We start from the raw sequence: 26,996 nt of genomic DNA, 5'->3' as shown, positions 1-26,996 counted from the left end.
GAACCTGAAGAAAGGTAGAGAGGTAGAGAGCGAAGGGGGAGTTTCAGAGACAATAAAACAAAATTATAATAGTAAACAATGAACTTGGGCATGCTGCAACATGTTCAGCAATAGTTAGGAATGTGGCTGGAAACTGAGGAAATAAGAAAAAACAATGTTGGAAATGGTGACAGAGGAGGGCATCAGTTACTTTGACAGTAAAAAAAAAGTGGAATACAAATGATAAAAACAGCTCTGTAATAAGTAGCTATAAACACTTACATATACGTATGTGCATACATTAAATATATCTGTATATGTATTTTGTGTCTTTCTTCAGTATAAAGTTATATATATGCAAATATATATATATATATATATATATCTATATATATCTATATATATATATATCTTTAGCTACCCATTGGAAGCACCTAAAATCTAGCCAAGTATCAAAATAATCTGGTGAGATTTAAAAGTAGACGTGCCTTACCTACCCTAGTTTTCCTGAACCATAATCTCTCAAACTGTGATCCAAACAAGTGTATCAATTGCATTTTTCTTCTGTAGCTGATCCTTATGTGTACATAGGTCATTATATACTACTATCTGCTTAAAGACAAACTATAATATAAAGTACTATCTACTTAAAGGCAAACCTGCCATAATTTAGTGATATAATGTGTAGTTTTCAGTTTCCTATGAACAAATGTATTTATTAAAAAGGCAAATGGTAAGTATTAAATTAATATCAGCATTTAAAAATACAGGTTATGGGTTATTATGCCTTTCATTTGTGTTGAATACAGTACAGTGTAATAAATGTACTAATTATGAATAATGGGAAAAGTTTGTTAACATCATCCACATTCTAAGGGGAAAATGCTCATTTTATTAAATTTATAAATATTGCTTAACAGAAGGTTAATGATATTCAAAATTCACAGAGTTCCATTACCCAGAATGAAATTCCTGTTTCCTTTGTATAGTAAAAATAAATTCTGGATATATTTTTTTTCTGCTTTTTAGAAAGTATTTAGCTTAAGGATCTCCAGTTTTATCCATTTAAGCCATACTGGGAAAGATAGCACTATATATTTTTTTTCCTCATATGTGGAAGTTAGAGGGGGAAAAAGGGGAAAAAAGATTTCATGAAAATAGAAGGAGACCATTAGGATAGAGGAAGGGGTCAGGGGCCTGGAAGAGGGAAGGACAAGGGGAAATACTAGGGATTGAAATTGATCAAATTATGTTATATGCACATATGAATATACTACAATGAAACCCACTGTTCTGTACAATATCTACCAATAATTTTTTAACTGTTTAAAATAATTTTGATTTTTCTTATTGGTTAATTTTACCTTTTAAAACAATTTGTTTTATTGTATGCATTTAAGTATACAAAATATTTCAATATGTATAATGAAATGCTTAATATAGTGAAACAAATTACTCTGTTACTGAACAGAATTACCTTTTTTCATATGTTTGGTAAGAGCTGTTTTTCTTTTTAAAAGTATGTTTTTCTTCCCTCTGTTCTTATAAAAATGTTTAGCTTTCTGCTCCCATAAGATCAAACAAGTATTATACTAAATGTTAGGAGTACAGAGATGAATGTGATAATAACTGCATTGAAGAAACTAACAGTCCAGTGGGAAAGAAAGACAAGATATAGAACCCATTATAACATTATTATACGATAGCTGCCTGCTAGGAATAGTGTTATTTCTTATCTACTAGCATTTTACTGTTTGGAGCTTTTAGGGTACTTCTGTTGAAAATCAAAAGACATATTGCAGTTTTAAAGGATGGGCATGTGTGGATTTTAATAAAGGGAGGAAGGGATGTTGAATAAACATTTTTTATTTGGAAGACTTGTTTAGGTTTGGTGAACCTAATTAGCATATAGTTGTTTCCACACTTAGAGCACTTCTTAAAAAACCTAATGTTATCATGATCCATGCTTATTATAATGATCTTAAACATGCAAAGTATTTGAAGTGCCTTCTTAATCATGAAAATAGTATATTGTGTTCAATATGGAAGCCAGGCCTAGACACCCATCTAACAAGATCTCTTTGTCATCTGAAAATACTGAAGTAGAGTACAGTTTGTGATGTGGTCAAAGGTGCTTAGTTTGTGCATGGCAGAGCTGAGCAAAAGAAAGTCTGTTGTCTCTTCTAATGTTCTTCCCACAGGAGGAAACTTTCAGAAACTTTCATACTTTGAAGACCACTAATATAGGCATAATATGTAGTGAAACCATCCATAATATTAATAAAACATGTAATCTATTGTTGTTTGGGGTGTGTATATATTGTAAAGATCCATACAAATACACCATAATTCAATACATTCCCAAAATGTCAGCTGCAGAGCATGTACTTTTACATTTTAAAAAAAATTCTCCACTATAAAAAGAAAGGACCTGTTCAAATGGTAAAGCAGACACAGTAGATTTATGTATCTTTTGGTGAACACTAGAAATTGAACCCATGGCCTCATGCTTAGGCAAATGCTCTATCATTGAGCCACATCCTCAGCCCTTATTTTTAGAAAAATATTTATAAATCACTGAATACTTAAAACTATCTGGTTAAATGTTACTTTGATGTATAAGAAACATCCATTGACATACTTTGTGAGTCAATTAATATTTTTTTTCTGACTCATTTATTAATGGTTCCTAATACCTAAAACTAAAATTTCTCTGTTTATGCACATCTCTTATGTAACATGACAGTTATTTAAGCTGCCATGAAGCCTGTCTAATTTGGGACCATACCCTTGTTGACTTTGGCCACGGCCATCATTAATTGGTCAGTCAATTTAAGGGTAAATTGATCAAGACCATTCTTACCATCCAAACCAGAATTAATATGGTATAATGGAAAACTTTCCAAACTTCTAGACATTGTGATTAACCGTTCATGTGAAAAACTCTGTGCAAAAGGATTGGATAAGATCCCTTCCACATCTTTCCAGATGTGTTATTTTGTGATAAGTAAAGTAGCTGAGTTTTTTTTCCCCTAGAAACTATGTGTTCTTTAGGGATTAGAATCAAAACTCACTTGAGTGTAGTCATCACAGCTGAGTGGAGCCCTGTATCATAGGGTTCAAATATTCCTGAGTGGCTTCCTTTCTGCCTGGTCCAGATGGTAGAAAATCTGGCATGTAATTTATATTCAAATATTTAATAATACTAGGGCCATAGCCTGGAAACATTTGTTTGGGTTCTCAAAATTTTCTTTTGTTTATGCCAGTTTCTTTTGCATTGATGTGTCTAATTGTACACTTAAATATTCCAATGGCAGGGGGCTGGAGTTGTGGCTCAGCGGTGTAGTGCTTGCTTACCATGTGCAAGGCCCTGAGTTCGATCCTCAGCACTACATAAAGATAAATTAATTAAATAAATAAAGGTATTAAAAATATTAAAATGGGTATAGTAAAACAGTATTGAAAGTAACTCTTGAAGTTTATATTTTTTTCCATGCTTCACAATTTACAAGATTTTTATGTAAAAATTCCTCTGCCTCATAAGTCACACTACAGTGAGGGTGTTAAGAAGGTTAGTTGTTAATACTTTCATTTATTGTTTTCTGTTTGGAAACTGAAGCAGAGATTTTATTTTATTTTTATATTTTGCTTCCATTTACAGGAAAATATATGGTAGGGAAGATGGTTGTGGTTTATCTGTTTGTTAAGTTAGAAAACAGTTAAATGGGCATATCAGTAGCCTGTAAAACTATGTGATAGATCTAGAGAGGTGGAAATTATATGATTTCTTTCCTAAAAAGATAATCACAAGATGTTAGAACTATATTTGAGTATTATTTGAATTTATATTTTACAGGATGAAGGTGTTGTTAAAGAAATCCCTATCATTCATCATGTTAAGGAAGGTTATGAGAAAGCAGATCCTGCACAATTTGAGTTGCTCAAGGTTCTTGGTCAGGGATCATTTGGAAAGGTAATTAATAATTTTCTACATTTCTGTTTTTTAATGTTTTGATAGTTGTAAACAGAGAGAATGCCTTTATTTTATTTGTGTATTTTTATGCAATGCTGAGGATCAAACCCATTGCCTCACACATGGTAGGCAAATGCTCTGCCACTGAGCTACAGCCCCAGCCTTCTACATTTGTTTTTCTTGTAAACATTTAGTAAAAAGTATATACATGAATATAAATTTGATAAATGTTTCTAAACTTCTCAAAATATGCACACCTGCCTTTATAAACCATGTCAAAATTAATCCTGATGGTATATATAATTAAAAAGAACCAATAAAAATGGAAAAACACATAGGTAACTCCAGTTTTATTAATTTTATTTCTGTTGTTCTTTTATTTCTATTTTCTTATACTTCTGTGTAATAGTCAGGATTTTCGAATCCCTGGGATTACTGATTTCTTTATGAAAAAATGCAGCATGCACTTTTTTAAGTGCCTAAATCAAGGTAGTTAGATTTTTATGGATAATAGTATTCCTTGTCTCCCTGTTTATGATGTTACAAACACAACTTGCTGTGTCATGATGATTACATGTACATTAGGTCTATCCTTGAAGTTAGAATTTATATTTTAGTTGATGTTTGAATTTGTAGGTTTATCTATCATATGTTAAAGTGAAGTAGATCATGGATGTATATAGTAGAACAAGGGTAGGTACTGGCTGATAGGTATTATGTGAAATTCCTGCCTTTAAAGAATTGAAAATTTAAGAAAGCAAAAATTTGAAAAAATTACTCATACACTTATTATTAGGATTGTTTATTAAGTGTTTGATACCATGTTTTCTTGGAAAAAATAGTATGTGGGTCTGGTTCCTGACCTTTGTACATATAACATCTGAGACATGATTATCGCATATGTGCAACAAGTAACAGCCTTTAGTAAAACAGCAACAACAATAATTTAAGGAGGAGGAAAGTTAAGTAGAAACTAATTTCTTACTAGTTGAGGTAGTTTCAAAGGGAAAAAGGAAGGCAACTGAGCAGTGATTAGTTATAGTGCTCTGGAACATTTTTAAAGAAAGACATTTATTGAGTACTTGGTATGTGCACAACAGTTGTATGAATAGTATTGGTGAATATATTGGAGACATTAGTTGTCTTAAAGTAACTTAATGTATCTGCACTGTAGAATATAATATGTGAAATATATAGAAACATTTTCAGGCCACACAAAGAACAAAATGAGATGAATTATGGCTTGGAAGTAAATTGGTAAAAAGAGATATCTGAAGACAGCAGATAAGGCAGGGTTCCAGGGAGAGAAAAACTAAAAAGGGCTATTAGTGGTGGTAGATAGGTGGTTTTCAAATTGGCCTGTAGAGTAGGCATGTGCATTCTAAATACCTTTATTTGAATGATTCTGAGAGTATTTCTTTCTCTATTTTTTTAATTTTTAGCTATTTTATGATTTTAATTTCAGAAGAACAGAGATGAATTTCTTTTATATACCAAATGTATAAGTATTTGACTTAAAAATCTCACCAGGCAAACATTCAAACCATTAAAATTAATTGTTTTGTTATTTGATATATTTATTCATATATGCATTTATTTAGTCCCAGCCTTATTGAAAGGATTTAATGCATTAATAGATGAATATTAAATAAAATGTAATTAAAAATAAGTGGCAAAGTAGATGAAAGCAGAAATATCAGAGCAGGAAAGATTAGATGAAGCCAAGAATTCATCTTGTTTTTCACAAATATTTGATTTAAGGTCCTATAAGACTTCTAAAAATGGGCCAAAAATGAAGACTTCAGTTTTCTGGCAGCCAATATAGGGAAGCTGATATATTCTAATGTGTGGTTATTGATAGTATCTTTCAGGTAGAAACAGATTAAAAAGACTAGAAAAATTTCTCTCATGGATCTTCATAAAGATGATAGTATAACTTATTGAACTTTTTTTCAGTCATATCTTCACAATCAATATAGCAACATGATGGTGAGTTGTCAGTGTAGTCCTAATTTCATAGAACACTCAGATTTGTGTAAGAACTTTGGTTCAACAAGGACAATGCTAATTTTTTTAAAATTCCTAACACTAAAATATGGAATAGTGATGTTTATGCAGTTCGTTAACCAAACCAAAGAAATATTATTATTTTTTTCCTTCCTAAGATGTGAATATACTTTCTTATCAGTGTTATATATCATTTGTGTAGACATTGTGTGGGTATGACTTGTTATATGTCAAACCTACTCAGGAATTTGGAAAAGGTTGTGAATCAGATAAGGGTAGGAACAATTCCAAGAAACTTTGAGACTGCATAGTTTTATTTAATTTTTTTGTAAAGTTTGCACTGAAAAGTTAATAAATGGGATTTTTAGTTCATGTAAATTCTTAAGATATTGAATGTCTTCATAGTGTACTTAATTGGAGGGAATCCTAATAAAGTCAATTAAATTTATTCTTTAAAAAACAAGCTTTATCATCACGAAAGTTACAAAATTCCTTACTAAGCATATATAGTATTATGCTATTAATGATCAATAGCACGGTTTAAAATGTAGAATATCTAACAACTTAAATTATTATATACAAATTCAGACATAAAACATGTTTGAAATTATGAGATTGGACTTATGTATACATCATATACCAAATCATATTTATATAAATCATACATGAATTATAAAAAAGAATGTTTTTACTTTTGTGATAATAAAGCCTTTAATTGTAAGACTTAAAGTGAATTTAAAAAAATTGTATTCTTGTGCTATTAAATAACTGAATAACTGTCAAGTAATTATTTAAAAAATATATTCTTATATTTTAAAATATCCTACAGTTGATCTTTTCTCTGTAATCAGCATTTAAATATGTGTGACTTTCCAGTTCACCTGAATCAATGCTAATTGCTTACTTCTTAATGGAAAATATAAAATTCCATGTGATTGACAGAAAATATATTGGAATTACTCATTTCCTTTCTGGGCAATTTCCTATTATTATTTTAGTGTAACTGGAAAGGATTCTCTCCTGTTTGGATAGATTTGGTTTTAGATACAATAGTTGGGAGCCACAGAAATACCTCTGTTTGTGGAAAAAGGACAGAGAGATATGATGTCTTGTGCTGAAAAAAGGCAGATCAGGAAATGAACAAATGGTTACTTAGTTTGTGAATGATGACTTTTATTATGTGACATATTGGGATTCTAAGGAAGGTTAGAAGAGCTAGGAAAAAAATGGTTGCTGTGTATGACAGTGTATTTGTGAAAGCCTACACTATTCTGTTCTTATTCCCTCTTCTCACCCTGTATACTCTGTTCTTTGCAATTCCACTAAGGACTGTGTTCTTGAACAGTATTTCTCATGTATGGTTTGCATATAGCTGGACATCCCCAAGACCCTTTCAGGGAATGCACAGGTCAAAGCAATTTTATAGTAATTCTAAGATATTAATTGTACAACTGCTGGCACATTGGCACAATAAATGTAGGGAGTCCAAATAGTACCAGTAATCATTGTATTCCTTACTGCCCCACTCTTAAGGATGTCCATGATGAGAGATTAACAATTTATTAAAACAGTTTATTAAAATTTTATGAAAACTCAACCTTCAAATACTCTTAATTTTTAATATTCTATGATGAAATGGGAAGTACACATAAAACCGTTTAACTGCATCCTGAAATACAATAGATGTCTTAAAGCAGAACACTTGTGCAATTTTTTGAGCTGTAAGCTGAAGTAGCCAATTTTTAATATATTACCATTTATACTTGAAAACTGATTACTATTAAATGGTGTCGATGCCATGTCATAGATTTTGAATTAAGGTTCCTACCCATTTTGCTGAAATATAATTATCACATAGATGATATGGAATTAAGGGTTTTGAGTTATACTTTGGGAAGAGAAAACATGAAAATTAAATAATTGTAACAGCTCTCCCATCTGCAATTTTAGGTGAATAAGTTTGTGTTATGTAGTTGTATTTTAAATTAAAGCAACAACACTTGATTAGAACTTATTAGGATTTGTGTAGCAAGTTGAGATGGAGAACAGTAATTACTTTTTAATTAAAAAGGAAATAAATATTTTATAATACATCTTATAAAATTATAATCTTTTGGTATTTCTCTTCATAACTGAAGCCTTGTCAAAATCTAGCTTTTAATGAATCATATTCTGAATTTGAATATATATATATATATATATATATATATATATATATATAAATTAAGTTTGCTAGTAATATTAAAGAGTTAACATTTACTTGTTTATTGAGATAATGTGTCACCTTGATTCTTTCATGTGGCAGACAGAAGATAAGCATTGCCTCTGATTTCTTTCTACAAAATAAAATGCCTGGTAACTTCTAAAATAGACCAATAAGGGAATAGAAATGGAGGTATTAAATTCACAGTAATAAGATTTGTTTGTGCTTTATTAAGGACATGGAAATGGACTTGGGTCTTAGAAGGAGGTTTCCACCTCAAATTAGTCATTCATTTTTTTTTTTAATTTCTTACATCACAAACTTCTCAAAGTATATTACCGTGTCATCTCCTTTTAAAATTTTCATTTCTAAAGTGGTATTATGCATAGTGTGATTTTACTCAGTGACGCAGATTGAGAGAGTATATTAACTAAAAATATAAATTACAGTATACTTATGGGAAAGGTCTATCTTTATAACATTAGAGAAAATTCAAGAATAAAGAGGTGCTAGTGAGTTTATGGGTAGCCAAGTATGTCTTCATTTTTCTAGCTTTTTGAAACATATAGCCTATTTTTTTAAATCTGTAGTTACTTGACTGCAATAGCATACCAGAACTTCTTGCTCTTGTCTAAGTGATAGTACTTGTCCATCAACATTAAAAAGAATACACACACACACACACACACACACGAACAATGACTTGAATTTCACTTTTTAAAAAATTCTCTTATTAGGTGTTTCTGGTTAGAAAGAAGACTGGACCTGATGCTGGGCAGCTCTATGCAATGAAGGTGTTAAAAAAAGCTTCTTTAAAAGGTAGAAAATTAGAAAATTTATTAAAACACAGTTTGTTTAAAAAATATGCTATATATTGCATGTATAATGTGAGTAGATGTAGTTTCTTCTTAACATTAATAATTGTTAAGTTTTCTAACCAGCAAGTAAGTGATTAAAGATAGTATATCTGGGTAAATATTTCATGCTTAGAAATGTGACATATTTAATTTAATTTTATCAAGATATACTCTTTTCTTTCATTGATTTTTGGGGTTTTTTTCCTGTAATATCTGTGTTAGTGTTACATATTAAGAAAGCACAATCACCCACATAAACTTTATACTATCTTTTAGGCTGTGATAGAAATAGCAATAAGCTCAGTTTTAAATGATATACTCATTTGCACAATTAAAGGCTTATACACAAGAAATACATAGTAGGCAAATATTGATTTATGCCACTGTATCCTATCTCTAGATATATATTGAATGTGTTGATGTTCTGAGAATATGGTCATTATTATCTAGGAATATATATACTGTAAATTTAGGCACCTATGAAGTTATATATTTTTTATATTCTTGTTTGGTAAATCATTGATTAGATCATTACTGAAATTATCAACAAGTTTAATATAGTTTACTCCTGTAATTTTTAGTTCGAGACCGAGTTCGGACAAAGATGGAGAGGGATATACTGGTGGAAGTAAATCATCCATTTATTGTCAAACTGCACTATGGTATGTAATCCTTATTATTTAGAGAATTAGAAAATGAAGATTCCCTTTTACACAGTAAAATAATAAGAAACAAATACTTCAAGCATATTAATGTATTCAACTATGTAAAATGTATTTATCTGAAATGAGTATAAACATCTAACTTTTAGTTTTATTTGTTTTATTGTCTATGTTCGTTAATTTGTCCAAAGTAACAAGATATTGTCTTCTACTTACTTGTCTAGAAATATTCCTATACTAGTCTGCACCTCCAGTGATCTCAGGCAATATGCTACTGTGATAATTTATGTAAAATATTTGGGTATTTGTTCATAATAACAATATTAATTATTTCCTGGTTTTGTTCAAGAGGACCATGTAGTTACATTAGTCTATTTGAACTATTTTTTATACATAGAAGTAACAAATTATCATTTAAAATACTGAGTATCATAGAAAAAAATAGGAGCTTTGGAGTCAGGTATTTCTGAATTTGAATCATGGCTCCAGGGTTAAGTTATGGATGAGATTATGGTTCTCGGGGGAACTAAAAGATAAAATTAAACTACTGATACAGTTTACTGTGTCACTGTCATTTTTCTACATTTAAAAAATTAGGAGCAGCTATTTTTTATACTTAGAGTAATTTCGACAACTATTACATTAAAATATTTACTGGTAAATATTTTATATTTAGTTGTAGATGAACACACAGTATCTGTATTTATTTATTTTTTGTGGTGCTGAGGATCGAACCCAGTGCCTCACGCATGCTAGGCAAGTGCTTCACCACTGAGCTACAGCCCCAGCCCTACCCAGTTGTATTTTAAGAAACCTACAAAAAAATGTGCATCCATTATTCCTTCACTCTTTGTTATCCTATAGAATATAAGTAGTATTATCTGAGGACTTTTAATCTCCAGTATGTCATTAATCATTAAGCATCTATTTATGCAAAACACGGTACTAAATGCAGTGATTATGGAATTAAAGTCTTGAACCTCAAGAAATTTATACTCTATAGAGAAGATAGACATGCAAATGAAAAAAAAATTATAAATCAAAATGAAATAAGTATCATAAAAGAGGCATACATAAAGTATGATGAGATATCAAGAGTAATAGCAAATAATTTTCATGTGGATGGGATTAAGGATGCTATAGAAAAGTAAGAAAAGGGAGAAATCATGGAAGGATTAATGAAGGAGGTATCATTTTTGTTGAGCTTTATGGAATTAATTGATTTTCAAAAGATGGCTGGGGGGCAAAGTTCAGACTGGTAGAAAAACATACTACAAAAAATCAGGGAAACAGTGGTGATAGAAGTTTCTGTGTAAAGGCGTAAAGCCACAGGCAAAGTTGATTATGTTCTGAAAAGGAATTCATAGCTATTTTAACACTGGATTAAGCAATGCATTTAATTTTGAAATGTTATCCAACAATGGATCATGTGAGTAAATATTTAATTGCTTTATAGTGTTTAGGGATAAGATTCTAAACAGACATATTAACTTAAAAGTATATTAAGCTTTTAAGCCTTTTAGATTATACTGTTACTACATTATGATTTATAATTAGCTTTTCAGACTGAAGGGAAGCTGTATTTAATATTGGATTTTCTCAGGGGAGGAGATGTCTTTACAAGATTATCCAAAGAGGTGAGTATGTATAAATTTTTACTGTTTTATAGAAACAAAAATTAAGAAAACTCATATTTTCCTATAGAAATTCAATTGGTAATTATTGTTTCATTACATAACATTTAGTGATGTGATAGTCAATGGCATTTTCTGTCTGCATGTCATTTAAATCATCTTAGTCTATTACTCATTATACTTTTAAACACAAAAATCATATGAGTAACTGATGGAAGTAGATAGGATCAAGCCTAGAACTTTGGCTCCTCAAGATACCTAAATGCCTTTCAGGTTAGTTTTTAATGTGTTCATTAATATAGCTTTATTGAAGTATAATTGACATACAATTAACTGTACACATTAAATATACAATTTGATAAATTTTGACACTATAATTAAAATCAAAATAAGTAGCATATCCATCATCTCCAAAAGTGCCTTTGTAATGCCTTATTCCTACCCTAACCTACTGAATCTGCTTCTTGTCATTATGTGGTTTGTATCTTCTAGGAGGTTATGTAAATTGAATTATGCAATATATATTAATTTTAGTCTTGCTTAAATTATCATAATTATTTTGATTCATCCTTCATTGTTGTATGTATCAACAGTTCATTTTTATTACTGAGTAACATTGCCCATTTTATGGATACGCCATGATTTGTTCATCTCTTCACCTGTTGATGGATGTTTGAGTTGTTGCAGTTTTGGGATATTACCAATAAAGCTGCTGTAAACATTCATGCACAAGTGATTGTATGGACATACGTTTCATTTCTCCTGAGTAAATGCCTAGGAATATAATGGCTGTGTCATATGCGAGGTGGATATTATAGCTTTTAAAGACACTGACAAACTGTTTTCCAAAGTGGTTATATACTTACATTCCCACCAGCAGCATATAAGAGTTTTAGTTGCTTCATATCATTAGTAATGTTGGTATGGTCAGTCTTTTATAAGTTGGGAAATCTGATAAATCTGTACCTCATTGTAGTTATAAATTTCATCACACTTAATGGCAAATGATGTGAGCATCTTTTCCTGTACCTATTTTCTGTCAGTCTTCTTTGATAAAATGTGTTTAACCCTTTTCCCCATTTTAATTGGTTTCTTTTCTTACTGTGTTTTAAAATTTACTTATATATTCAGATGACATTCCTTGATCATATATGTTTGTTGCAGATTTTCTTCTAGTTCATAGTTTGTCTTTTCAATATCTTAATGGTACCGCTTGACAAACAGAAGTTCTTAGCAATTCTTATGAAGTCTTACTATAGTTTTTGCATTAATAAATTGTGTTTATAATATCCTGTTTAAGGAATATTTGCCTCATTTCAGGTAAAGATTTTCTCCTATATATTATAGAGGTTTTGTAGTTCAGGTTTTACATTTAGATTTCTCATCTATTTTAATCTCATTTTAATATATGGTTTTAGGTATGTATTGAAGTCTTTTATATGAATATCCAGTTTTTCTAGCTTCATCATTGGAAAATACTGTCCTTTTTTCATTGAATTGTTTTTTATTTTATTTGAAAACCAAAGGATCATATATATGAAGGACTATTTCTGGATTCTCTCTTCTGTTAATTCATCTCTTTATGACAATCCCACAGTGTCTTAACTACTGTACCTTTATAATGTATCTTGAAGTAAGGTAGTATAATTCTTGAGCTTTGTTTTTCTTTTGAAAAGTTGTTTTGGCTCTTCCGGTTCATTTGAATTTTCATATTAATTTTGAGATTAACTTTTCTCTTTCTAAAAGAAACCTGATAGGATTTGATTGGGATTACATTGAATCTATAGGTCACTTTGCATTTAATTGACATTTTAACAATATTTAGTCTTCCAATCCATAAACATGATTTCTCTCTCCATTTATTTACCAGTTATTTATTTTCTCTCGGTTATGTCTTTTTTCGGTATATAGGGCTTACACATCTTTTGTCAAATTTATCTCTAAGTGGTTCCTATTTTAATGCTAAGAAGTCAATAAATTTTATCAATAAAAAATCAATAAAACAGACTTCTTAATTTTAAATTGGATGGAAATACTTATTCCTCTTATGTTTAATTTGTATACCTTTATGTAGCTCAACATAATTGTTACTTCTAGAACTTTTTTTAAAAAAATAGATTTCAAGGACATTGTATTTCTTTTCTGTGACCAAGTAGTTTTACTTCTTCTTCTCGATTATGAACATTGTTTATTTCTTTTGTCTTTGCTACATTGCCTTTAACCTCCAGTCTAATAGGACTGGTGGGAGCAAACATTCTTGCCTTGGTTCTGATCTTAGGGGGAAGCAGAATTTCACCATAAACCATTAAGTTAAACATTGGTATTTTTAGATGTTTTTCTTTTTCTACTGCTTTGTAAAGAGTTTTTTAATGGATATTATGTTTTGTGAAATACTTTTTCCATTTTATTGAGTTGATTTTGTTTTTTCATCTTTAGTCTTTTGATGTGGTGAATTACAGTAATTGATTTTCAGATGTTGAACCAAACTTGCATTTGTATATGAGCCCCATTTCATGATGATGCAGTATACTTTTTGATATTGTTGGATACTATTTGCTAAAAGTTTAAGAACTTTTGCATATATTTTCATGATGGATATTTGACTGTAATATTCTTATATTATTTTCTATTTATGGTAGCACAGTAATTCTTTCCTCATAAGATAAGTTGGGTAGGATTTTTTTCCTGTTCTTTTCCTGTTCAAGAGTTTATGAAGAGTTTATGTAGATTCAGTGATAATGGTTCTTATATGATTGATGCAATTCACCAGTGAAGCCATCAGAGCCTGGGGGTTTTGTTTACAATGATGTTTAACAAAAAATTCAATTTACATGTAGACTTAAGGTATTCTTTGTTTTTTAGTGAGCTTTGCTAGCCTGTGTCTTCCAGGAATTATCTGTCAGTGTTACCAAATTTATAGGCACAAAGTTGCTCATAATATTCCCTTATAATTTTTATTTTCTAACTATGGAGTTGTTGATGGTATCACTGCTCTTATTCTTAATGTTGATAAATGTCTTCTCTTTTTTTGTCCAGTCAGGAGATTATCAATTTAATTTTTCTCGTAAAAGAACCAGATTTTGGTTTTATTTATTTTTTCCTCTATTGTATTTCCATTCCCCATTTCATTTTTTTCTGCTTTAGCCTTTATTACTGCTTACTTTGTGTTTCATTAGCTTTTCTTTTTTCTATTTTTTAAGATGGAATATTAAGCTATTCATTCAAAGACTTTCATCTTTTCTATTGTGGGTATTGGTACAAATTTACTTCTAATTACTGCTTTAATGTCATTCTCACAATTTTGTATGTGGCAGTCCCCTGCTCATTTTTCAATATACTTTTAATTTTCCTTTATTTCCTTAAATTATTGGGTTTTTAGAAACATTATTTATTTTACAAATATTTGTTCCTTTTCTAAATATCTTGCTAATATTGATTTCTAATTTAATGTCACCATAGTCATAAAACATTTTTTATGACTTGAATTCTCTTAAATTTATAGTTGCTTTACGCTTCAGAATAAACTGTATGCTTCAAAATACAGTGTCTCAGTAAATATTCTATGTGCCTTTGAGAAGAATATTTGTTCTGTTATTGGGTGGTAGAATGTTCTATAAATGTCAGCTAGGTCAAGTTTGTTAATAGTGGCATTTGGTCTACTGTATTGTTACTAAACTCTATCAAATTTTGTTTCATTTATTTCTGCAGTTCTGTCACTAGGTTCATAAATCTGTCCCCGCGCCCACCCCCCACCCCCCCCCCCGTACTGGGAATTGAACACAGGGGCACTCAACCACTGAGCCACATCCCCAGCCCTATTTTGTATTTCATTTAGAGACAGGGTCTCACTGAGTTCCTCTGCACCTCACCATTGCTGAGGCTGGCTATGAACTCGCAATCTTCCTGCCTCAACCTCCTGAGTTGCTGGGATTACAGGTGTGCTCCACTGCACCTGGCAGGTTCATAAACCTTTACGAACATTATTTCTTCTTGATGGATTGACTCTTTTATCATTATGTTGACTTACTTTTTCATTTTTTTACTTTGAAATCCACTTTGATGTTAATATCAAAGTACTCTAGGTGCTTAAAAAAACTATTAGTATTGGTTTAGTATATCATTTTCCAAATTTTAATTTTTTTACCCATTTGTATCTTCATATTTTAATGTGTGGTATTTAAGGAATCATAAAGTTTCCTGGCTTTTTATCCAATATGAAATATCTTTAACTGGGATTTTAAATATGTTACATTTCATATGATCATTGAAATGTTTGGGGTTAAATCTACCAGTTGCTACTTATACTCTTTTAAGTCTCATATATTCTTTTTTTTTCCTTTTAAATAATTTTTGTACTATTTTATTTTTTAATCACTGCTGTTTTCTTATCAATATTAACTATAGCATTTTGGTTATTAGTTTAGTAATTTCTTTAGTGCTTATAATATGAATCTTTAACTTAGGGTCAGGAAACTATCGTCTTTAGGCTGAATATGGCCAGATTTTTTTCCTTATGGATAAATTTTAATTGGAATACAGCCATCCCCATTTGTGCAAGTATTGTCCATGACTTCTGTCATGTTTTAATGGCAGCATACTTGCATGATCATTTTTATGGGATGATAGACATTGTGAATATAATATTTTGCATGCTAGATACTTTTGTTTTCCTATAAATGATATGATATATAGCTTTGTTCTTAACTGAAGTTGTTGAAAACAAAGTTGAAAATACTTTGTTCTTGAAATACTTTTATCATCTTTTGTTTTGTTTTTGTTTTTGTTATGGTTTTGTTTGTTTTTAAAGTACTAGGTATTGAATCCAGGGTCTCACACTTGCTAGACAAGCTCTGGACCACTGGGTTACACCTGCAGCACTGGGTCTTGATTTTAAGCTTTGTTATATGGGACTAGGGCAGCATTTTGATTAGGGTCATCTTTCCCCACTATTGAAGCAAGACTCTTCATAATGCTTTAACCAATATACTTGAAATTGTGAGGTATTGTATTCTGAATGTTGAGAACTGGAGTTATCCTGGTCCTTTGTGAGCTTGGTAGATTCTCATAATCCTTTAAAGGTATTCTTTTCTTGGGCTCAGGTATTTTCCTCTGATATATGATTGGAGTTTCTTACTAGATTTCAAACACTGTGAAATGTACCTTGTAAGGTAATGAATATCTGTGGATATTAATTGAGTTTATTTTTTTTCAGGAGGTCAAAGTAGTATTATCTTCAGGTCTTACTGGTTGTTAAACTGGTCCAGAATAGCATTTGGCCAGGAGTTAACTTTTCTGTACTATTGAAGTAAAACCCTTCTGATTACTCTATCTGATACTTTATGTATGAGGTTTTTCTGCTCTGGCTGGAGGAAATGGGAACTATTACTGGCCTAGTGTGAGTTCCATGGATCAATCCCTATAATCCTTGTTTCTTTTCCTGGTTCAGAGTAATATCTTCACTTCTATATGCTAAGCATTTCTCTGTTGTATGCTTGAGGAGACTGTCTACATCTCTCTAGAGTTCTCTCTGCTATTTTCTTTGTTCTATTTCTTTATCCTGTGAATTCTGTCCTCTTCTCAGACTGATAGCTCCAACCCATTACATCGGATACTCTTCTGGGCTCCACTTAATTTAGCCCTCCCTGCACTACTACTTGGAAATTTTTTCAGGTGGTAAGCTGGGGAAATTTTAGGACATGCCTTGTTTGTTCTTCATCTTTCAGTATTCGCTGTCTTTTGTTGCCAGTTGTCCATTGTCTTTAAAAATACCATTTCATATATTTTGTCCTGTGTTTTAGATGTTTCAGTCAGGAGAACAACTCTAGTCCTTGTCTACTTCATTTTGTCCTGAAATAGACTGGGAGGACTGTTTTAACTGGATGATAGTGGTTCAAAATCTCACTTCCAGAATTTACAGTGTTGGGTGTGGGAGAGTTATTGTGGTTTCCCAGAGCTATGGAACTTGCTGTGAAAAAGGAAGAATGTGTTTCTGGGATATTAGCCAGTGATTAAGTGGCTAAGGTCTCTGCCTTATATATCTCTATCTCTACTACAGTGACATGCCATGCATGAACATAGAGTGCGTTCTTGGTATACTTATCATTATAGAACACAATTCAGTATATGATAGGGTCTGTGTAGGAATCCCCTTCCAAGATGGTTCTTTAAAGAATTTTTTAAAAGCTGATCCCAAGGTTTATAGGGACAACAATATGACAAGGCTCCAGAGTTCATTATTTCTTGTATTAGATTATAGAAGTGTCACAAATGTTTGTGCAAAATTCTTACTTGTAGTCATTTCTAATTTTCTTTTAAACTCTTCAGACCTCCATTCTCGATGTGGGACTATCTAAACCCATACTAGCACAGAGATGCAGTCAGTAAGTTTTGATTCCTAAAAGTCTGGAATATTAGGTAAGAGCAAGCATTTTAAATGCATTTCCCAAAGAAAATAAATTAGTTTATTCATTGAACAGGCTTTAAAAAAAATGATTCAATGTTTACTTCTATAGGCAGAGTATTATAATTAGTTGTTTGTTGGTTATACTTCACTTGTATATATAAAAACATTGTTAAATAATCCAATATAAGACTTATTCTTTTCCTTAGAAATACACTTTTGAAAGTACATTTTTGGTATGTTTTAAGGAATTTTATAGTGTATATTATTTATATTTTAAAGGAAAGTTATGTTTCAAAATATCTCTTTTCCACAGATTGCGCGCGCACACGCGCGCACACACACACACACACACACACACATGCAAACACACAAAATTTAGGCACTACTTTACTAACATCAGTAAAATATGGTTTAATGAATGACTGGTTATTTTTAAGCTGTTGGTTAAAATTAATTCATTATTTTAACAAAATTTGAACAAAGCTACAATAGGAATTTTTGTTTGAAATTGGCATAATTATTTTATACTATGGGCAGGAAATTAAACAAATGAAAAAAACTAAGAAATTTTGAAAAGTTTAAAGGGCACTCTTCCATTTCTCTATTTCTTTGTTAAAATTCTAAAGCTTTGAACTTAGTGCAGTGGTGTCCACCTGTAGTCCCAGCTTACTTGGGTGGCTGAGGCAGAAGGATCTATTAAGCCCAGGAGTTTTGAGACTGGCCTGGGAAATATAGTGAGATCTGCCTCAAAAACAACAACAGCCTTTATAAAGGCCCTATAAACAACACATCACAGTTTCAAAGTAAGATTAGAAGCATACTATGTGGCCTAACAATATCCTATTATATATGACATATTATTATGTATAATTTTATACATATTATTATGTATAAAGGAAGTATCATAGATTTGTGGCAAACAAATTGTTCAGTAAATGGCATTTGAGAATTGGTTAGTTTTTTCTTAATTGAAAATACCATTTCTATCATATAAAATGTAAATTTTTCTTATATTAAAGAGCTAAGTCTGGAAAATAATTACTGTATCCTAAAAGAAAATACAGATAAATATTAAGTTGACCATTGAATGGAGAAGGTCTTATTAAGCATTATAGCAGTTAAGAAAATGCATGCAGAAATGATGAATAAATTACACTATATAAAAGTAAGAACTATTGAACATTAAAAAACAACACATAGTTGGAAAATATTTGCAACTGATATGATGGAGAAATGACATTTTTAACACTTAAAAGGCCTGTACCAATTGACCAAATAGTTAATAGTGGAAAACAGGCAAAAACATTACTGTTTTTTCATGAAAATAAAAACATACTACTAAACACAAGAAATGTTCACGATAAGAATAAAAATTTAAATTAAATCAACATTGATCCCATTTTTGTATATCAAATGTAGAAAGATTTTTAATGATTTATTTCATGGTGTCATAGATGTGGAAAGACAAATGCCATCTTAAACTGCTGATGGGAGTGGAAACTATTGTAACCTTTTTGGAAACCAATTTTATTGTGTATATCAGGAATCTTGGACTATTTATACCTATTTATACCTGTTTTATTCCTGAGGAATTCATTTTGGGAAAATAATCGTTATACTTATAAAGATGTATGCCCATTTCATAGTTATTTTAAACAGTGAAAAACTGGAAATATCCTAATTATCCAGGAGAACAGTGACGTACATCACGGCAAATGAGTATGGTTAATTCTGTGCAGTTGTTGAAAACTGTTTAAGTCAGGATAAATAATATAATATTATAACATAATATTAAATTCTGATAAAGGAGAACACTAATATGTGTAGCATGATTTCAAGCATTTTAATATAATTCATACATTCATACACATATATACACAAATAATGTAATAAAACTGTAATAACAGATTAAGAAAGTTTTTCTTCATACTGAAATTTTGAATGATTTTCATTTTGGAGAGGGATTTATGAGTAGGATAATTAAAAAATATGAAAGCATTATTGGCAGTAAACTTAAAATTTAGAAAGAAATCATAGTATGTCAGGTGATAGAAGTGGCTTCTGTGGAAAAGATCATTCTTAGGGGCACATATCCTATCCCTGTGTTTAAATCCTTAACCTTCATACTTGGTATATTATTTTGGGCAAATTAGTTACTCACTAAATCTTATTTGTAAGATGTGGATAATACCTACTTCATAGAGTTGTTTGGAAGACTCTTAAAATAATGAATGTACATTGTTTAACATATAATTAATTGTAGTTGGTGCATAATTGTTACTTAGTAAATTTCTTATTTGTATAAATCATGAGGCTTTGTACCCAGACAACTTCATGGCTTGATGTTAGGTTTGACATAAACTTTAACCTAGACAATGTTTCTTCCTTTGAGTTTTTTTTTTTCCCCTGATGATGGGGATGAAACCACCCATGCCCTAATGAATGCTAGGCAAGTTCTCTACCCCTTAGCCACATCCCTAGCCCTCTTCCTTTATACTTGTAAAAAACTTTTACTTAGGGTTTACTCTTGTGTTAGGTTTCAATGAACATTTTGATTATTCTTGCCCATAAGTTTAAACAAGTAACAAGTATTGTTTTCTATAATATAAACAGTCCAAATTAATACTTCTGAAACTTAGATAATGAATATTTGTTTTTTTTTTTCCATTGATCATTTTAAAATGTATCTTTAATTGCTTACTCTCTTGAGTTTTATTAGTAGTTTGAATTATATATTGTGAAATGTTGTGGCCATAATACTAAATGGCGAAACTGGTTATTGGATTTTATGATATTTTATTCAAATTTCGAGCCTTATTAATGACCCATTTTTTAATGAAAATAACTCAGGGCTAAAAAAAAAACACTTTTGCCAATTGGAAGCCCTTAATAAACTCTAAAATTTACATATAATCATGGAATAGTTCCCAATTTGGTAATATAAATTAACATTTACTTGTGAATGAATATAGATGTAAACTGTTACAACAATAGCTTCTTGTTGTACATAAAATATTTTACAGTTTAAAAATATTTTTGCCCCATATAAACTAATTTAATTCTGACAAGAACCGAGGGAGATAATACAGATATTTTCCTTATTTTTTAGACTTAGAAACTGAGGCTAAGGGGGCTAAGTGATGTCTGATTTTAAACTGTGTTTTCTGGTTTCAAGTTTAGTACTATATTCATTTTGTTATAACAGCTCTCTTTCCAAGCACAGAAAGATTTTGGAATACAGTGTCATTAAATTCATAAACTTTGCTAACAGAAGAGGCTTAGAGGTACCTCTTAGATCAGAGATGAGTTTAGAATTGTGTGTGATATAATAACTACTAGTTCAACAACTCATAGTGGTATATTAGAGACTTTCAGTTTGTGTAGCTGAATGAAATGAAATACCTGAGAAGTGAGAGTAGATGGTGAAAGAGAGAGTAACAAATAATGGAATTACCAGTGTTAAAGCAAAATATCATATACTTCAAATACCTAAGTGTACCACAAGATAATCAAAAAGGGTGAATTATATGTAGTATACTTAGTATAAGAAGATATAAAAACATCATGTCTTAGAAAGATTAACATTAAAATGGGTAATATTTAAGAAAAAAGATTCATAAAGAAATTAGTTTCACCTATCTAGAAATCTTAATTCTTTGTATACATAATCATTATTCCAATCAATAAGAATTGACTACACTCATTTTCTTATTATTTTCCCAAATTTGTCTACTGGTTTTTAAAGAAGTACATTTTTTAAAATACTCAATATTAGAAGAAAGATCAAATGGTATATTATTATTTTATTTCAGGTTCTGTTTACAGAGGAAGATGTGAAATTTTACCTCGCAGAACTGGCCCTTGCTTTGGATCATCTGCATCAATTAGGAATTGTATATAGAGACCTGAAGCCAGAAAAGTAAAACTATATTCTCCTTATGTATCACTGTTTTTTATATTTCTACTATTAGAACTACATTTTGACATAACCCATTAAGTTTTTTTTAAAAAATTATAAGAAATTCTGTAAAAGTTACATGTTTTAATTTTTAAATATTTTTTAGTTGTAGTTGGACACAATACCTTTATTTTATTTATTTATTTTTGTATGTGGTACTAAGGATTGAACCCAGCACCTCACACATGCTAGGCGAGTTCTCTGCTGCTGAGCCACAATCCCTGAATTACATAATGAAACTGATTTGTGAAAAGTAATTTTCATATGAACAAACCTTAGTTTTAAGTTAATTACTTAAAATTTTTTTAATATACCAAATAATGACCTGTTTTATATAGGTCATTATTGCATAATAATGACCTGATGTTTTTATATAAATGTGTTATATGAAATATTTTATTCCATCTTACTGAATGTGAATTTTGTTTTGCAGCATTTTGCTTGATGAAATAGGACATATCAAGTTAACAGGTATGCAAATTTTCATATGTACTAAACCCAGTGTTTTTCATTTTTCATTATTTTATTGTTTGTCTCAGTCTGTTTTTTTTTTTCTTTCATCATTCGATTTGCATTTTGTTAATCTAGTGAAATAAGTTTAATTAAAGGTTAGGTAGCTTTTATTAAATTTTAATTATGATTTAAAATTTAAAATTCAGGCACTGTACAAATAAAAATGTTTGATTTTCTAGCTAAAAATACATGATCTTATTTTCAGCATAGACTGAAAGATTTTACCATACTCATGATGTTTGAAATATAGTGACAACCTCTCTCCCCATTTATTTACTCTGCAAACCCTTTTCTGTTCTATATCTATAATTTTATTATTCTGAGAGTATTATATAAACCAGTTTTGTAGAGCCACATAGCAATCACACTCCTGTTTAGCTGGAGAAGTAAAAACTTACATTCACACCAAAACCTATCCATGAATGTTCAAAGCTCCTCTGTTTGTAAAAACCCAAGACTGGAAAAGACCCAGGTGTTCTTCAAAGGGTGAATGGATAAACAGTGATGCATCCATATAATGGAATCCTATTCAGCAATGAAAAGGAAAGTACCATTAATTCTTGGTATAATTTGCATGGGTTTCAAAGGCATTTTGCTGAGTGGACCAATCTCAAAGTTTACATATGCTTTGAGTAGATGGTAAATTCTACGTTTAATTATCAGCATGCAAGAAAAAATGAAGATTTGATCTTTACAGACAATTTTATACTGGTAGAAGTTTAGAAGGTTAGTTGCTCTAAATTCCTTAGTGCACTGCATCAATGTAAAATTAAAGTATAAAGGTGTTACTTTGAAATCAAAAGTAAATGTGTCAAAGTTAATATAAATTTTAGTGAATCTTATTGATTCATAGCCTGATTTTCTTTTTCATATATCTAAGAAACAATGTAAGTTTGCAAGGGATTGAAAGCTGAAAAGAAAAAGTATGAAGAAAGAACAAAAGAATTTTGAAATTTTATATAACATATAATTTTTTTATTTTAAAGCAATTGAACATTAATCAAAAAGCTAATTGGAATTTAATTGCTCCTTTCATTTTTTTCTTAATAAGTCATATCTGTTTTGTCAGAGATGACAAAAGGAGATGGAAAAAAGAGTAAGTTTAGTTGGGTGAATAATTATGCTAAGTTGTATTATATTTAGTCTTCTAATTGGAATTCTGCTTTTGTATAGCTTTTAGAGACTTAAACTGGCTGAGGAGGAAAGAGTAGTTAGGATCAATGTTAGTTTATAAGCACTGGACACAAGGTATGTGATAGTAAGAAAATATGACTTATTATTTCTTTTTACAATGCAGAGTATTTTTGTTACAGTTGTACCACTATTTATTTTAAAGGAAATATACAGTAATGAATATTATTTGGTGATTTATAGTTTTATGATTATAACCTAATTCAGAGTTTTGTGATAAAAAGTACACTTGTGAATTAAACCTCAGAAGTATTCCAGTAAGGTTTGTTAAAGTGAGACCCTTTACAGCAATTATTTTAAAACTTTCTTCTATTACATTTTTTCTTTAATTTCTTTATACTTTCTTCCTTCCTCCCTTCCTTTTAATTTTTCTTCTTTTCTGCCTTTTTTCCCTGCTTTGTCTTTCCTTCTGTATGTCCTACCCCCTTTCTGTCTTTCTTTTCCTATTTTCTATTTGATATTTTAAACACTATAATCAAAATATAGCAGGCTGATTGCTGTTTTCATTGATACCAGTGGGCTCTGGGTGGACTACAGTGATTTAGGAATGTCTTATCTAGGCAGAATCATCTCCAACATTGTAAACTTTCCCAAGAGTAATCTTAGACAAAAGCATTGGTCTTTTTCCCCCTACCTGTTGATATTCAAGCTTCTCAAGACAGCTGGATGTTAGTAGCATCGACCTATAATCCAATTTATTCTGGAGGCTGAGGCAAGAGAATCACAAGTTCAAGGCTAGTCTGGGAAATTTAATAAGACTGTCTCAAAATAAAATTAAGAGGACTGGGGATGTAGCTCAAGGTAAGAGCACCCCTGGATTCAATCTCTGGTATTGCAAAACAAACCTTAGGAATGGACCTAATGTTTAACAAGCTACTGTGGAATGGCAATGGACTATAGAAAAGTTTCTGCTTTAATGGTGCTTTCAGGATTATTTGTCTCATACTGAGATTAGATTGTATAGCCAAACATTACTAAAAGGAGAGTAGATATCCACAGATATCTGCATACTTGCTTATGCACTATTTATATTGTACACGACTTAATATTTCTGAAAACTTACCCCCTATAGTATATAAAAAAATCTTAATTATATAAGGACTTGCCTGTTGGTAGAAAAAATATCTAATAATAATAACACATTAAAAATATAACTTGAACTCAGAATTAAATTCTGTAGTTGCTATAATGTGGTTTTGAGGGCCATAATTTAGGGGTTGGTAAGAAAGGTAGGAATGAGAAATGTATAGAAATTTAAATCACACAGTTCTTAAGTATTTAAGAGAAAATGTGTACATAAGAAAATAATTTTAGTAATTTTTAAGATTACTTGCTAATTTATCATTGGAATTGCTTTTGCTTAATTATAAATCCTCATCAAATTGATTGTGTTCTGGGCATGCATTTTAAAATTTAAAATCTTAGAGTCATTTAAGCTTACAGTCATCTGAAATACACCCTTGACCTCCTCTTCCCAAAACCCTTCCTTTATGTCTCTGATTTCTATATTTTTTTCCTAAACTAGTTGCTTGGAGAAACCAGTGTTTAATATCTATCTCATTTAATCTTGTGGCTTGTTTTATAATGGTAAAATTTTTGTCGTTTAATTGCTGAGCAGACTTTAGTGTTAAACATCAGTTTTGTCAGAAATTTTATGACAAAGGAACTTTTTATCTCTTGGCGTAAATCTCTGGAAAGTAACAGAAAGACAAAAAAAAAAAATTCTCTCCCTTTTCCCCCTCTCCCTGAAGTGAATGAAGAAGCCAGTATCCTTCTCTATAAGAGATGCAGCTGAACTGACCTCAAAGACTGTTATTATATTTAATTTTCTAAAAGGAATGTGCATGTCTTAAAAGTCTCAAAATACAGCAAGTTAATATTTAAGATATTAAAAAGATTTTTAGAAATTAAAATTATAGTATATAAAGTTATTAAATAAGGGTAAGAGATACTTTAAATGAAAATATTGAGCATTTGTGAGAAAATCTGCTTTGAGGGGCCCTAAAATTGTTATTGTTCTCTTCTATCATAAGATGTAATATTGGTCTTGTAGCTTTTTATTTTATTTATTTTATTTCTTTTTTTTATTAGTTACACATGACAGTACAATGATCTTGACATATCATACATTTGAATCAGATGGGATATAATTTCTCATTTTTCTAAGTGTACAGGTTACAGAATCACATTGGTCATGCAGTCATGAATATATCCACAGCAATAATAATGTCTGTTTTATTTGGCTGTCCTTCCATTCCCCCCCCTCACCTCCCCTCCCCTCCCCTCCCATTACTTCTCTCTACCCAATCTAATGTGACCCATATTGGTCATGTAGCTTTTTATTTTTAAAATTGTATATAATTCACATACAGTAAAACTGATCTTTCTGATCCTTGTAATGGGAATCTGTATCTTGATTGCACCAGTGTCAATATCTTGGCTATTTTATTGTATTATGATTTTGCAAGATGTTATCATGAGGGAACTGGGGAAAGGGTAAATAAGATGCCTGTAATGTTTTATGTAACTGCAATTATTTAAAAATATAAAGTTTTATTTAAAAATATGACTCTGCAAGTCTTAACAAATACTGCACTTTTATAACTAGCAACAAGATAATAGTACAAAATAGTTCTATAGCTCCTGAAATTAGACCATTAAAAATCAGTCCTCCCTTTACTTCAAGCTAACAACAACCTACTTTCTGTTACTACAGTTTTGCCTTTACCACGAAGTATATAAACATAGACATACATTATATGGCCTTTTAAGCACAGCTGTATTTGTCTAGGATACTGCATTTGAAATTCTTCTGTATTGTTGAATGTATCACTACTTTTTTAATTGCTGAGTGATATTTCCATTTTATGGTGGTATCTTGGTTTGTTTATCCATTTGGCAATTAATGGGTATTTGGATTATTTCCAGTTTGGGGCAGTAATGAATAAAACTGCAGTAAACATTTGTATATAAGTTTTTGCATGAACATACTTTTTTATTTCACTTGAGTAATCACCTAAGTATGACATAATTGATCATATGGTAAGTGTATAGTTAATGAGAAAACTCCACACTTTTCCCCAGCATGGTTGTACCATTTTGCCTTTCCACTAGCAGTGTATGAGACCCATAGTTGCCCTTTATCCTTTCCAGTTCCTGGTGTTAGTATGTTTTATTTTAGCTATTCTAATAGACATGTAGTTATATCTAATTATGGTTTTATTTTGTGTTTCTCTAATAACTAATGAAACTGAGCATCTTGACATGTATAGGTTTCTTTGGAGAAGTGCCTCTTTGAATCTTTTGCCCATTTGGAAAAATTAGATTATTTTTTTTCATATTGAATTTTGTGGGTTTTATATACTAAAAATATAAGTCACTTATCTAATATGTGATTTGCAAATATTTTCTCCCATCTAGCTTCTTTTTGATTCTCTTAGAATATTTTAAAGACCAGTTTTTACTATGATGACATCCAGTACATAAGCTTTTTTTATTCTATGTATTATACTTTTGATGTTGTATCTAAGAAATTCTTATCTCACAGGTTCACCAAGTTTTTTTTTTCTACATTTTCTTTTGGAAATTTATAGTTTGAAATTTTATGAGAATACAG

General features: G+C 30.5%; 1 protein-coding gene across 7 annotated transcripts in view; it reads left to right on the top strand.

The window, feature by feature from the left end:
- Positions 1-26,996, top strand: part of Rps6ka6 (ribosomal protein S6 kinase A6) — a 98,219-nt gene that overhangs the window by 38,621 nt on the left and 32,602 nt on the right. For all 7 annotated transcript variants that reach the window (XM_046425387.2, XM_046425384.1, XM_046425389.2 and 4 more), the window contains 6 exons: positions 3,836-3,952; positions 8,900-8,981; positions 9,601-9,681; positions 11,239-11,318; positions 21,531-21,637; positions 22,110-22,147. In XM_046425387.2, coding sequence (XP_046281343.1) covers positions 3,836-3,952; positions 8,900-8,981; positions 9,601-9,681; positions 11,239-11,318; positions 21,531-21,637; positions 22,110-22,147 — 505 coding nt within the window. The remainder of the gene's footprint in view (positions 1-3,835; positions 3,953-8,899; positions 8,982-9,600; positions 9,682-11,238; positions 11,319-21,530; positions 21,638-22,109; positions 22,148-26,996) is intronic.

The sequence above is a fragment of the Marmota monax genome, unplaced genomic scaffold (assembly GCF_021218885.2).
Source record: "Marmota monax isolate L192 unplaced genomic scaffold, Marmota_monax_Labrador192_F-V1.1 WCK01_AAM20220418_F8-fsc00176, whole genome shotgun sequence".
Classification (NCBI taxonomy): Eukaryota; Metazoa; Chordata; class Mammalia; order Rodentia; family Sciuridae; genus Marmota; species Marmota monax.
Note: the sequence above shows the minus strand (reverse complement) of the source record. Positions and strands in the feature narration are given on the sequence as shown.